The sequence below is a fragment of the Oncorhynchus kisutch genome, linkage group LG23, assembly GCF_002021735.2.
Source record: "Oncorhynchus kisutch isolate 150728-3 linkage group LG23, Okis_V2, whole genome shotgun sequence".
Lineage (NCBI taxonomy): Eukaryota > Metazoa > Chordata > Actinopteri > Salmoniformes > Salmonidae > Oncorhynchus > Oncorhynchus kisutch.
The window spans coordinates 43,593,229-43,608,288 of record NC_034196.2 but is presented as its reverse complement, the minus strand read 5'-3'; the positions used below and the strand labels follow the sequence as shown (position 1 = coordinate 43,608,288).

Sequence of the window (15,060 nt, the reverse complement as noted above, 5' to 3'; positions counted from 1 at the left end):
TGAAACTTTCTGTCCGAAAATGACGCAGAAAAATATATCCATGCTTTTGTCACTTCTAGGTTAGACTACTGCAATGCTCTACTTTCCGGCTACCCGGATAAAGCACTAAATAAACTTCAGTTAGTGCTAAATACAGCTGCTAGAATCCTGACTAGAACCCCAAAATTTGATCATATTACTCCAGTGCTAGCCTCCCTACACTGGCTTCTTGTCAAGGGCTGATTTCAAGGTTTTACTGCTAACCTACAAAGCATTACATGGGCTTGCTCCTACCTATCTCTCTGATTTGGTCCTGCTGTACATACCTACACGTACGCTACGGTCACAAGATGCAGGCCTCCTAATTGTCCATAGAATTTCTAAGCAAACAGCTGGAGGCAGGGCTTTCTCCTATAGAGCTCCATTTTTATGGAACAGTCTGCCTACCAATGTCAGAGACGCAAACTCGGTCTCAACCTTTAAGTCTTTACTGAAGACTCATCTCTTCAGTGGGTCATATGATTGAGTGTCGTCTGGCCCAGGAGTGGGAAGGTGAACGGAAAGGCTCTGGAGCAACGAACCGCCCTTGCTGCCTCTGCCTGGCCAGTTCCACTCTCTCCACTGGGATTCTCTGCCTCTAACCCTATTACAGGGGCTGAGTCACTGGCTTACTGGTGCTCTTTCATGCCGTCCCTAGGAGGGGTGCGTCACTTGAGTGGGTTGAGTCGCTGACGTGATCTTCCTGTCTGGGTTGACGCCCCCTTGGGTTGTGCCGTGGCGGAGATCTTTGTGGGCTATACTCAGCCTTGTCTCAGGATGGTAAGTTGGTGGTTGAAGATGTCCCTCTAGTGGTGTGGGGCAAAGTGGGTGGGGTTATATCCTTCCTGTTTGGCCCTGTCCGGGGGTATCATCAGATGGAGCCACAGTGTCTCCTGACCCCTCCTGTCTCAGCCTCCAGTATTTATGCTGCAGTAGTTTGTGTCAGGGGGCTAGGGTCAGTTTGTTATATCTGGAGTACTTCTCCTGTCTTATCCGGTGTCCTGTGTGAATTTAAGTATGCTCTCTCTAATTCTGTCTCTCGGAGGACCTGAGCCCTAGGACCATAACTCAGGACTACCTGGCATGATGACTCCTTGCTGTCTCCAGTCCACCTGGCCGTGCTGCTGCTCCAGCTTCAATAATTATTAGACCACGCTGGTCATTTATGAATATTTGAACATCTTGGCCATGTTCTGTTATAATCTCCACCCGGCACAGCCAGAAGAGGACTGGCCACCCCTCATAGCCTGGTTCCTCTAGGTTTCTTCCTAGGTTTTGGCTTTTCTAGGGAGTTTTTCCCAACCACTGTGCTTCTACACCTACATTGCTTGCTGTTTGAGGTTTTAGGCTGGGTTTCTGTACAGAACTTTGAGATATCAGCTGATGTATGAAGGGCTATATAAATACATTTGATTTGATTTACATGTCCTTGTATTTATTTCACTTTCCCAGCTAGCGAATGTAAATACACCGTACTGAATGACTGTAGCGGGTCACTATCGTGTTAGTTCTATTATCTACGTTGACTATGAAGTTAACTAATTCGTTAACGAGGTAGGCTGTGTGTAGCAGTTAGCGGTTATGATATGAAGATTTGGCATGGAAATATTATTTTTATTTTTTTGCATTTACTCCTGACCTGTTGCACCCTCTACAACCACTGATTATTATATGACCCTGTTGGTCATCTATGAACATTTTAACATCTTGAAGAACGATCTAACCATAATGGCCATGTACTCTTATAAATGCAGACAGAACAAACAAAGTCTCCAGCAAAAAAATGGTACACGGTTGCAGAAAAAGCATTTACAAAGTGTAATCAAGCTTGATGTCATTCAGCACCGTTCCATTAGCAGACTACAGAGAATATTGTTGGATTACAAACAGATATTTCATTACAGAAGTTCATAGGCTACCAGAGTGCCGGGGCGGCAGGGTAGCCTAGTGGTCAGAGTGCCGGGGCGGTAGGGTAGCCTAGTGGTTAGAGTGTAGAGGCGGCAGGGTAGCCTAGTGGTTAGAGCGTTGGACTAGTAACCGGAAGGTTGCAAGTTCAAATCCCCGAGCTGACAAGGTACAAATCTGTCGTTCTGCCCCTGAACAGGCAGCTTAATTCACAGTTCCGTCATTGAAAATAAGAATTTGTTCTTAACTGACTTGCCTGGTTAAATAAAGGTTAAATAAAATAAAGACAAAAAATAAGAAAATAGACACCAACAAAACTCCCATTAATCATGTTTACAATGAAATAAACCCTCTGCCATGTAACACATCATTCTATTTTAATAGCGCGTGTGTGTGTGTGGCACGCGCGCGCGAGTCTCTTTTGTGTGTGTGTGTGTGTGTGTGTGTGTGTGTCTCTCACCTGTGTCCATCTGCCACACATACACTGAGCCATCAGAGCAGCCCACCACCAGGTAGTCATCACAGGGCCGCCACTTGATGGCCTGGATGGGGAAGAGGTGTCGAGACGCCAGCATGATGCACTTCCTCTCCCGCAGGCTGAGCAGACCCACGGAGTGGTCACTGGCCACAGAGCACACACAGTGCTGAACACGATTCTGTCGGGGGGCCAGAGAGAAGAGAGAGCGCAAATTATCAAGATCCAGAAAAAAGCTGTTCAATTCTACAACCACCTAAAAGAAAGTGATTCCCAAACCTCCCATAACAAAGACATTTCCTACAGAGAGATTAACCTGTAGAGAGTCCCCTAAGCAAGCTGGTCCTGTGGCTCTGTTCAAACACAAACACACCCCACAGAGCACCAGGACATCAGCACAATTAGACCAAACCAAATCATGAGAAAACAAAAATAATTATTTCGCACATTGGAAAAACAGAGCAAACTAGAATGCTATTTGGCCCTAAACAGAGAGAACGCAGTGGCAGAATACCTGACCACTGTGACTGACCCAAAATTAAGGAAAGCTTCGACTATGTACAGACTCAGTGAGCATAGCCTTGCTATTGAGAAAGGCCGCCGTAGGCAGACATGGCTCTCAAGAGAAGACAGGCTATGTGCTCACTGCGCACAAAATGAGGTGGAAACTGAGCTGCACTATATACAACATTGTATATAGACAGACATATGACATTTGAAATTTCTTTATTCTTTTGGAACTTCTGTGATGTTTCCTGTTCATTTTTATTGTTTATTTCACTTCTGTATATTATCTACCTCACTTGCTTTGGCAATGTTAACTTATGTTTCCCAAGCCAATAACGCACATTGAATTGAGAGAGAGAGTTACAGAGTGGTCACACAGCTGAACCAAAGGCTGTTGATGGCAGAGAGGTGTCGGACAGTCATCAGGCCCAGACCAGAGAGGTGTCGGACAGTCATCAGGCCCAGACCAGAGTCAGGTTGTGGTATCAAGGGAAGACAAACATTTGTGTAAATGTCAAATATGTTGTTTCTTTGTGGAAAAAAGAGACGGATAAACACCAACATAATTCAGCAAAAAAAAATACTGAGCATAAAAAAGGTATTGTTGCAGACGATGGACAAGAACAGCATACGTCATGACATTTAGAAAGGCTGAATGAATGAATAGGTGAAACACTACTGTCTGACCCTTCAATGGTGTCAATGACAATAGAACGGAACACAAACTCCATCTCCATGGTTACAACAATGAAACGACCTGCTCCATTTGGATTAGTAATGTCATTAACCAATGATCTAAGAGCAAGGCCCCTTTCTCCCCATTTCAACTGGACAGGAGGACCTTTAAATGACTGACATTTCAGGGTAGTGGAGTTGTTGCCGGGGAGAAAAACTTGACAAGGTTTTAATTAAGTCAACCGGCAAAAGTTAACTGATGAGAAGGAGGCTGCTCAGGGCCTCCTAAGAGTGAATCACCAGCCACCGCTGCCGTCACACACACAGCTGAGTCAGGAAGAGAAATGGAGCTGCTGTCCGCTTTAGGGCAGACCGCCAGAGTCCCCCCCACAGAGGCAGACCGCCAGAGTCCCCCCCACAGAGGCAGACCGCCAGAGTCCCCCCCACAGAGGCAGACCGCCAGAGTCTTGAAATCGCCATTTTTGGACACAATATTTTTTTTTTTACACCTTTATTTTACCTTTATTTAACACGGCAAGTCAGTTGAGAACATAATCTTATTTTCAATGACGGCCTAGGAACGGTGGGTTAACTGCCTCGTTCAGGGGCAGAATGACAGATTTTCACCTTGTCAGCTCGGGGTTACAATCTTGCAACCTTACGGTTAACTAGTCCAACGCAATAACGACCTGCCTCTCTCTCGTTGCAGGAGACTGCATGTTACGCGATTGCAGTTAGCCAAGGTAAGCTAGCATTAAACTTATAAAAAACAATCAATCATAATCACTAGTTAACTACACATGGTTGATGATATTACTAGATATTATCTAGCGTGTCAGTATAATCTGACTGAGCATACATGCATACAAGTATCTAAGTATCTGACTGAGCGGTGATAGGCAGAAGCAGACGTGTAAACATTCATTCAAACAGCACTTTCGTGCGTTTTGCCAGCAGTTCTTCGTTGTGCGTCAAGCATTGCGCTGTTTATGACTTCAAGCATATCAACTCTCGAGATAGGCTGGTGTAACCGATGTGAAATGGCTAGATAGTTAGTGTGCGCTAATAGCGTTTCAAACGTCACTCGCTCACTCTGAGCCTTGGAGTGGTTGTTTCCCTTGCTCTACATGGGTAACGCTGCTTCGGGGGTGGCCGTTGTCGTTGTGTTCCTGGTTCGAGCCCAGGGAGGAGCGAGGAGTGGGAAGGAAGCTATACTGTTACACTGCCAATACTAAAGTGCCTATAAGAACATCCAATAGTCAAAGGTTAATGAAATACAAATGGTAGAGGGAAATAGTCCTATAATTCCTATAATAACTACAACCTAAACCTTCTTACCTGGGAATATTGAAGACTGATGTTAAAAGGAACCACCAGCTTTCATGTTCTCATGTTCTGAGCAAGGAACAAAAACGTTAGCTTTCTTACCTAGCACATATTGCACTTTTACTTTCTTCTCCAACACTTTATTTTTGCATTATTTAAACCAAATTGAACATGTTTCATTATTTATTTGAGGCTAAATTGATTGTGATGTATTATATTAAGTTAAAATAAGTGTAATTTACTTTATAATAAGTGTAATAATTGTCATTATTAATAAAAATAAAAAAATAAATAGAAATTGGTCGATTAATCAGCTTTTTTGGTCCTCCAATAAATTGGCATTGAAAAATCATAATCGGTTGACCTCTAATGCTTAGTCTCCTCATGTACTCCCTGTTCACCCACAACTGCGTGGACAAACACGACTCCAATACCATCATTGAGTTCGCAGACGACAACAATGGAAGGCCTGATTACCAACAACGATGAGACATCCTATTGGGAGGAGGTCAGGCAAGGACAACAACAACAACCTCTCCCTCTCCGGCAAGACAAAGGAGCTGATTGTGGACTACAGGAAAAGGTGGGCCGAACAGGCTCCGATTAACATCGACGGGGCTGTGTTGGAGTGGGTCGGGAGTTTCAAGTTCCTTGGTGTCCACATCACCAACAAACTATCATGGTCCAAACACACCAACCCCCTCAGGAGACAGAAAAGATTTGGCACGGGCCCTCAGCTCCTCAAAAAGTCATACAGAAACTTGACTGGCGACATCCCTGCTTGGTATGGCAACTGCTTGGCATTTGACGACAATCAAAATGGCTATCCAGACTACCTGCAATTATCCATTGTTGCATTAACTATTTTGCACTGACTCTTCACACACACGCTACTGCTGCTACTACTGTCTTTCCTGTTGCCAAGTCACTTTACCCCCAACTACATGAACATATCTACCTCAATTACCTCCAACCCCTACACACCAACTTGGTACTGGTACTCCCTGTATATAGCCATGTTATTGTCTACTTCCTGTATATAGCCATGTTATTGTCTACCTCCTGTATATAGCCATGTTATTGTCTACTTCCTGTATATAGCCATGTTATTGTCTACTTCCTGTATATAGCCATGTTATTGTCTACTTCCTGTATATAGCCATGGTGTTGTCTACTTCCTGTATATAGCCATGTTGTTTTCTACTTCCTGTATATAGCCATGTTGTTTTCTACTTCCTGTATATAGCCATGTTGTTGTCTACTTCCTGTATATAGCCATGTTATTGTCTACTTCCTGTATATAGCCATGTTATTGTCTACTTCCTGTATATAGCCATGTTATTGTCTACTTCCTGTATATAGCCATGTTGTTTTCTACTTCCTGTATATAGCCATGTTGTTTCCTACTTCCTGTATATAGCCATGTTGTTTTCTACTTCCTGTATATAACCATGTTATTTCCTACTTCCTGTATATAACCCTGTCATTGTCTATTGTACCTTGTCTTTAACTCTGCATTGTTTGAAAAGGACCCGTAAGTAATCATTTCACTATTATTCTACACCTGTTGTCTACAAAGCAGAGGGAGAGACAGAGGGGGGTAGGGAGGGAGGTAGGGAGGGAGAGACGGAGGGAGACGGAGGGAGGTAGGGAGGGAGAGACAGAGGGAGAGACGGAGGGAGGTAGGGAGGGAGAGACGGAGGGAGGTAGGGAGGGAGAGACGGAGGGAGGTAGGGAGGGAGAGACGGAGGGAGGGAGAGACGGAGGGAGGTAGGGAGGGAGAGACGGAGGGAGGTAGGGAGGGAGAGACGGAGGGAGAGACGGAGGGAGGTAGGGAGGGAGAGACGGAGGGAGGTAGGGAGGGAGAGACGGAGGGAGGTAGGGAGGGAGAGACGGAGGGAGGTAGGGAGGGAGAGACGGAGGGAGGTAGGGAGGGAGAGACGGAGGGAGGTAGGGAGGGAGAGACGGAGGGAGGTAGGGAGGGAGAGACGGAGGGAGGTAGGGAGGGAGAGACGGAGGGAGGTAGGGAGGGAGAGACGGAGGGAGAGACGGAGGGAGGTAGGGAGGGAGAGACGGAGGGAGGTAGGGAGGGAGAGACGGAGGGAGGTAGGGAGGGAGAGACGGAGGGAGGTAGGGAGGGAGAGACGGAGGGAGGTAGGGAGGGAGAGACGGAGGGAGGTAGGGAGGGAGAGACGGAGGGAGGTAGGGAGAGACGGAGGGAGGTAGGGAGAGACGGAGGGAGGTAGGGAGAGACGGAGGGAGGTAGGGAGAGACGGAGGGAGGTAGGGAGAGACGGAGGGAGGTAGGGAGAGACGGAGGGAGGTAGGGAGAGACGGAGGGAGGTAGGGAGAGACGGAGGGAGGTAGGGAGAGACGGAGGGAGGTAGGGAGAGACGGAGGGAGGTAGGGAGAGACGGAGGGGGGTAGGGAGAGACGGAGGGAGGGAGAGACAGAGGGAGGTAGGGAGAGACGGAGGGAGGTAGGGAGAGACGGAGGGAGGTAGGGAGAGACGGAGGGAGGTAGGGAGAGACGGAGGGAGGTAGGGAGAGACGGAGGGGGGTAGGGAGAGACGGAGGGGGGTAGGGAGAGACGGAGGGAGGGAGAGACAGAGGGAGGGAGAGACAGAGGGAGGTAGGGAGGAAGAGACAGAGGGAGAGACGGAGGGGGGTAGGGAGGGAGAGACGGAGGGAGGTAGGGAGGGAGAGACGGAGGGAGGTAGGGAGGGAGAGACGGAGGGAGGTAGGGAGGGAGAGACGGAGGGAGGTAGGGAGGGAGAGACGGAGGGAGGTAGGGAGGGAGAGACGGAGGGAGGTAGGGAGGGAGAGACGGAGGGAGGTAGGGATAGGAACTGAAAGCAGACTAAATGGTGATGAGCGCTGACAGGCAATGTTCTGAGTGTTGATGTAGTGGCATAGGAAACCTTGACCATGAGAGATGAGAGGGGGTGAGGAGGGAAGGAGAGATGAGGGGGATGTCGGGAATACAAGGACACATCAATCTTCATCACAGTCGTCCCTCCTGCCTCCACCGGCTGCTGCCGCAGCTGCAGGGCAATTACCCATCCACCCAACACCACCCCACCCGACAAGGCTAGAGAGCCTGACCGATTTATCGGTGGACCGATATTATCCTTTTACCCACGTATTTGTATCAGCTTTTTCAATCCACCGAACAAGGACCGATTTAAGACGCAGAGAAAACGCTTGAGGAAACTAGCCGTTCTTCATAGAATAGACTTTATTTGTCCTGGAGAGGTAAGCCTGGAGAGCCATCTTGCCTTGGCACTCTACAGCAAGACTGGACACAATCAGCCAACGCCCCTATACAGCATTGATGTATGGGCTGTTATTTGTCAGGCACTGGTCCAAATTCAAGATTCACCACCCACATCTATCCAGCTAACTAGCTGTGTGAGTGTACCTGATGCCAATCACCGCGGGTGAGTGCATTACGGAATCTTTGCGACATCGCTACACTAAACCTTAACCAACTCGCCCCTCGGGTAACTCGAAACCTCGGGTAACTCGAAACCTCGGGTAACTCGAAACCTCGGGTAACTCGAAACCTCGGGTAACTCGAAACCTCGGGTAACTCGAAACCTCGGGTAACTCGAAACCTCGGGTAACTCGAAACCTCGGGTAACTCGAAACCTCGGGTAACTCGAACACAGCTAAAACACCAATACATTGAAAAAATGTCTTCAGGGGAAAGTTTATTCCTGGAATGAGCGCAGTTTATTCTCCTTTCACCAGACTAAATATTATGTGGTGCTTAAATGAATGTTCTTTCCTCAAATGTAGGAAATTAGATTTTTCAGCATCTTAGTAGGCAGTATTAAACACAATCTATGAAGATTTTAATTTTAATTGTTTAAATGTTTTATTACAGCTATAAAATTGGACCTATCGGTAGAGACCGTATATTGGTTATCAGTGAAGATTTCCGCTTTAAAATCAGAATCAGATACAAAAATCACATATCAGTCGGGTGCCACACCTCAGCAGGGGCCTGGGTTATACTGTATCCAGCTAACACACACCTCACCAGGGTTATACTGAATCCCGCTATCACACACCTCACCAGGGTTATACTGAATCCCGCTAACACACACCTCACCAGGGTTATACTGTATCCAACACACACACACACACACCACCAGGGTTATATTATATCCAGCTAACACACACACACACACACACACACACACACACACACACACACACCTCACCAGGGTTATATTATATCCAGCTAACACACACACACACCAGGGTTATATTATATCCAGCTAACACACACACCTCACCAGGGTTATACTGTATCCAGCTATCTCACACACACACACACACCTCACCAGGGTTATACTGTATCCAACACACACACACCTCACCAGGGTTATACTGTATCCAGCTCACACACACCTCACCAGGGTTATACTGTATCCAGCTCACACACACACACCTCACCAGGGTTATACTGTATCCAGCTCACACACACACACCTCACCAGGGTTTTACTGTATCCAACACACACACACCTCACCAGGGTTATATTATATCCAGCTAACACACACACACACACACCTCACCAGGGTTATATTATATCCAGCTAACACACACACACCTCACCAGGGTTATATTATATCCAGCTGACACACACACACACACACACACACACACACCTCACCAGGGTTATACTGTATCCAGCTATCACACACACACACACCTCACCAGGGTCACACTGTCTCCAACTAACACACACACCTCACCAGGATTATACTGTATCCAGCTAACACACACCTCACCAGGTTTATACTGTATCCAGCTAACACACACCTCACCAGGGTCACACTGTATCCAACTAACACACCTCACATCCAGCTAGCACACGTCAAGGCCATTGTACTGTACAAGGACTAGAGTCTGTATCCAGGGCTAAGAGCAGGGGATAGACAGACAGTGGGAAGTGTATGGGTGAAATACAGAGAGCCTTTAACAACTCAGGAGAAGACTGCTGCTCAGGGTCATGTTTATCAACCAATCAGCTTGGATGTACTAAGGAGGACGAGGAGGAGGAGCCAGACAGGCACAGGTAACTCCCCAACAGGGATTATGGATCCCTCCATCCCGCCAGCCTCGCTCTCTCTCTCTCACGTTATCAATGAAATGTCCCGCTCCTTAAGTATCGACGTGCTTTAAAGCAGCTGCATAACTAAACAGGTCATTAAGAGCAGAAGAGACACCTTTACTTACAGTGTGGACCAGTCTCATGTAATGGACACCAAGTTGGTACCTGTCATTCAGACAGACACAGACAGGATAGAAGGAGAATTACAAGGCTGCTTGAGGGTGGGGTAGATGGATGGAGGCTGTGTGGGTGTCTGTGCATGTTTGCGTGTGTGTGTGTGTGTGTGTGTGTGTGTGTGACAGGCCTCTCCACTTTTCTTAAGAAGAAGCAGGAGGCATCATTGAGTGAGATCAGAGGGCAGGACTAGAATCAACGATCACTCTGAGGCCTCACCTCTCGACGCTGGAAAATCCACTAGTCTTTTTTTAATAAATCATTTAAAAAAGGGATAACAGTCCCACCCACAAGAAAATAGACTGATGAAAGAGTGAGGGCTTTGGATGAGAAATCAAAAACTAATTCCCTTCACTTCTACATGTGTGAACAGTACTCACGCTGCAGTTCTCAGGCGGGACCAGGATCTGTGTGATCTCTCCCCCGTGGACACAAAAGACGTGCTTCATCTCCCCAGTGAAGATGTCCCAGACGATGACGCTGAAGTCCACACCGCCGGAGACCAGGGAGCGCTGGTCGTAGCGAGGGGACACCTGGTGGGGGTACAGCAGGCACGTCACTTTGTTACGGTGACCCCGCAGGGTGCGGTGAGGGGGCCAACCTGGGAACGAGAGAAGACTCTTTTTTTATAATGTTGTACATGCTCTTATCCAGAGATACAATCTGTGGTAAAACAATCACCCCCCCACCCCCCATCTAATACTGTAGACCCTGATGAAACAAACCTTAGGAACCACAAGATATATGGGCTGCAGGATACGACTACAGGCTATTGATTATTTGAGAAAGTGGCAAATAAAATAGATTGCGCTCTGTTCCTCGCCTCAGGCTGCACAAACTGTTCTCTCAGCAAGTGATCATATTTTCACCCATCAATCAGACTATCCTCAATTGAATCTAGTCTTACCGAATATGTAAAGATGAGTTTTGATTTGAGAAAGGCCTATTATTAAACGGGCAGGAACCAGGGGAGGGGAAGGAACACATGTTATGTGTATGCACTGGAATAGAGAATGGAGACCACTTCCCCTCGGGGAATGTTTTGTAACTCCTATTGGGTAGGTTTACTCTGGTCATTTTGGCTGCGCGACAAGTGATATTAAACCCAAACTCCGTATGCCATGGACTCTCCAACCGTGTTTCTGCAGCGACCCAGTGAATCGTTTGGGAAACCAAGTTAAATCTGTTTGGGAACAACAGTGAAAATGCCTTTCACAAGAAAACACATTTCATTAAAAACTTTTGACAGCCCCTCTCTCTCTCTCCACGCGCTGGAGAAAGCAGTGAGATGAGATGGAAACGCTCAGTGATCATCTCATGTGCCAGACTATTAATAACTATGAATATATAAACAAAAAAGCCCCTATTACCAGGCTATTCAAATTCACTATAATTGTAGGCAAATCATAACGTTTAATTTAGGCTAGACCAAATCATAACGTTTAATTTAGGCTAGACCAAATCATAACGTTTAATTTAGGCTAGACCAATTGACGTAGCAAAGATACCTTAAAACCACGAACACACGTTTCCGTCAGCTGTTTACCATGTATTGTATAAGGCCACAATCATTATTTTAAAAATCAGGATTTTTTTTGGGGGGGGGGGGGGCTTGGCCTCATAGACCTATATATATATATATATATATATATATATAGGTCTATGTTTATGCATAAACACATCCCCTTAGAAAGCACTGTCCATTTCATTGTGTTTGGTTTCGAAACAACCACCACCACAAACCCAAGTTTTCACACTCAGTTTCAACCACAGTGAGGTGACTTAAACACACACCGTTTTGATGACTGTTTGATGTGATTTCTGAATGCATTTGCATTCGACAATAGAGCCCCAGGCCAATAGGACCTGATGGAGGGACAATAGAGCCCTGAGTACCAGGCCATTAGTGACCTGATGGAGGGACAATAGAGCCCTGAGTACCAGGCCATTAGTGACCTGATGGAGGGACAATAGAGCCCTGAGTACCAGGCCAATAGGACCTGATGGAGGGACAATAGAGCCCTGAGTACCAGGCCAATAGTGACCTGATGGAGGGACAATAGAGCCCTGAGTACCAGGCCAATAGGACCTGATGGAGGGACAATAGAGCCCTGAGTACCAGGCCAATAGGACCTGATGGAGGGACAATAGAGCCCTGAGTACCAGGCCAATAGTGACCTGATGGAGGGACAATAGAGCCCTGAGTACCAGGCCAATAGGACCTGATGGAGGGACAATAGAGCCCTGAGTACCAGGCCAATAGGACCTGATGGAGGGACAATAGAGCCCTGAGTACCAGGCCAATAGTGACCTGATGGAGGGACAATAGAGCCCTGAGTACCAGGCCATTAGGACCTGATGGAGGGACAATAGAGCCCTGAGTACCAGGCCATTAGGACCTGATGGAGGGACAATAGAGCCCTGAGTACCAGGCCAATAGTGATCTGATGGAGGGACAATAGAGCCCTGAGTACCAGGCCATTAGTGACCTGATGGAGGGACAATAGAGCCCCGAGTACCAGGCCATTAGGACCTGATGGAGGGACAATGGAGCCCTGAGTACCAGACCATTAGGCCCTGATGGAGGGACAATAGAGCCCTGAGTACCAGGCCATTAGGACCTGATGGAGGGACAATAGAGCCCTGAGTACCAGGCCATTAGGACCTGATGGAGGGACAATAGAGCCCTGAGTACCAGGCCAATAGTGACCTGATGGAGGGACAATAGAGCCCTGAGTACCAGGCCAATAGTGACCTGATGGAGGGACAATAGAGCCCTGAGTACCAGGCCAATAGTGACCTGATGGAGGGACAATAGAGCCCTGAGTACCAGGCCAATAGTGACCTGATGGAGGGACAATAGAGCCCCGAGTACCAGGCCAATAGTGACCTGATGGAGGGACAATAGAGCCCCGAGTACCAGGCCAATAGTGACCTGATGGAGGGACAATAGAGCCCCGAGTACCAGGCCATTAGGACCTGATGGAGGGACAATGGAGCCCTGAGTACCAGACCATTAGGACCTGATGGAGGGACAATAGAGCCCTGAGTACCAGGCCATTAGGACCTGATGGAGGGACAATAGAGCCCTGAGTACCAGGCCATTAGGACCTGATGGAGGGACAATAGAGCCCTGAGTACCAGGCCATTAGGACCTGATGGAGGGACAATAGAGCCCTGAGTACCAGGCCATTAGGACCTGATGGAGGGACAATAGAGCCCCGAGTACCAGGCCATTAGGACCTGATGGAGGGACAATGGAGCCCTGAGTACCAGACCATTAGGACCTGATGGAGGGACAATAGAGCCCTGAGTACCAGGCCATTCGGACCTGATGGAGGGACAATAGAGCCCTGAGTAGCAGGCCATTATTAGGACATGATAAGGGACAATAGAGCCCTGAGTACCAGACCATTAGGACCTGATGGAGGGACAATAGAGCCCTGAGTACCAGGCCATTAAGACCTGATGGTTGTTTAACAAGCTGGGCACTACTAACACATGTGATTAAAAGGAGGTTACCATGACTCAACGGTCACGTGGAATTTGTCTGCGGTCATGACTCATGACTGCCGGTGTTGCGGTAATACAGCCGCCGCAACAGTCTTAGGTATCACCTTTGCTTTTTCCCCTTTCCCACCCCCACTCTCCCCTGACCTCACCCACACTCTCCCCTGAGCCCCTGACCTCACTCACACTCTCCCCCGACCTCACTCACACTCTCCCCCGACCCGACCCACACTCTCCCCCGACCCGACCCACACTCTCCCCCGACCCGACCCACACTCTCCCCCGACCCGACCCACACTCTCCCCCGACCCGACCCACACTCTCCCCCGACCCGACCCACACTCTCCCCCGACCCGACCCACACTCTCCCCCGACCCGACCCACACTCTCCCCCGACCCGACCCACACTCTCCCCCGACCCGACCCACACTCTCCCCCGACCCGACCCACACTCTCCCCCGACCCGACCCACACTCTCCCCTGACCCCCTCCCTCACCTCTCCGCAGCATGTGTTCTCCTTGCAGCAGCTGTACGATGGCGGTCTGTGTGGCGGGGACCAGGATGATGCTTCCGTCCTCTCTGCCACACACCAGCCTGCCCTGGGAGGGGATGTAGACGCTGGCCGTCACCTTGATGGGCTCCTCCGACCCGGGCGTCACACTCAGCTGGTCTATGATGCCCGCCGACAGGGGAGCAAGCTTGTCAAAGGCCTCCTGGAGGGAGATGGTGGAGGACACTTGGAGCTCTGAGGGACAGGGGAAGTAGATAACAACAGTATTAACTACGTACAGACCCAAAACAGACATCTATCCAACCTGACTTACACCAGACAAGGGCCTTTGCTTAGTGCCATTGCAAAGTCATGAAGATGAATCATGAAGAATGTACTTCACATGCACTGGAATGATTTCACTAGCTGATGGCATAAAAGCCATCTAATTCTCACCCACAGCGTCAATACAGACTTGGGACACTAACGCCACCTAGTGGACTAAATGGTACCTGCTGCGGTGGAGAGGGGCTGCAGGGGCGAGGTGTCTGGGATGCTCCAGAGGGTGAGGCGTCCGGCTGAATCTCCCTGGACCAGCAGCTTGTGGAAGGGCTCCCGACGGCCGTAGAAGAACCGTGTCACCGGGGGACAGATGAGGAGCTGGAACACGGAACATTAGAAGATGAAAATAGTGTTCTAGAATGTGAACACTAGTATTATGTCTGTATATCTCTGCGTTCAGGGCCATGTCTACGGCAGGACTTTACCGTCTCTGGCAAAGCACAGTACCGTGTGACATACATACAGGAGACACCTACACCATCCTATATCCATGCCAAAACCATGATTTGTGCGG

General features: G+C 48.4%; 1 protein-coding gene across 3 annotated transcripts in view; it reads right to left on the bottom strand.

Moving 5' to 3' along the window:
- Nucleotides 1-15,060, bottom strand: part of wdr7 (WD repeat domain 7) — a 323,738-nt gene that overhangs the window by 281,830 nt on the left and 26,848 nt on the right. For all 3 annotated transcript variants that reach the window (XM_031802280.1, XM_031802281.1, XM_031802282.1), the window contains 4 exons: nt 14,717-14,864; nt 14,211-14,459; nt 10,584-10,804; nt 2,384-2,579 (listed from right to left, as the gene is read on the bottom strand). In XM_031802280.1, the coding sequence (XP_031658140.1) occupies nt 2,384-2,579; nt 10,584-10,804; nt 14,211-14,459; nt 14,717-14,864 (814 nt within the window). The remainder of the gene's footprint in view (nt 1-2,383; nt 2,580-10,583; nt 10,805-14,210; nt 14,460-14,716; nt 14,865-15,060) is intronic.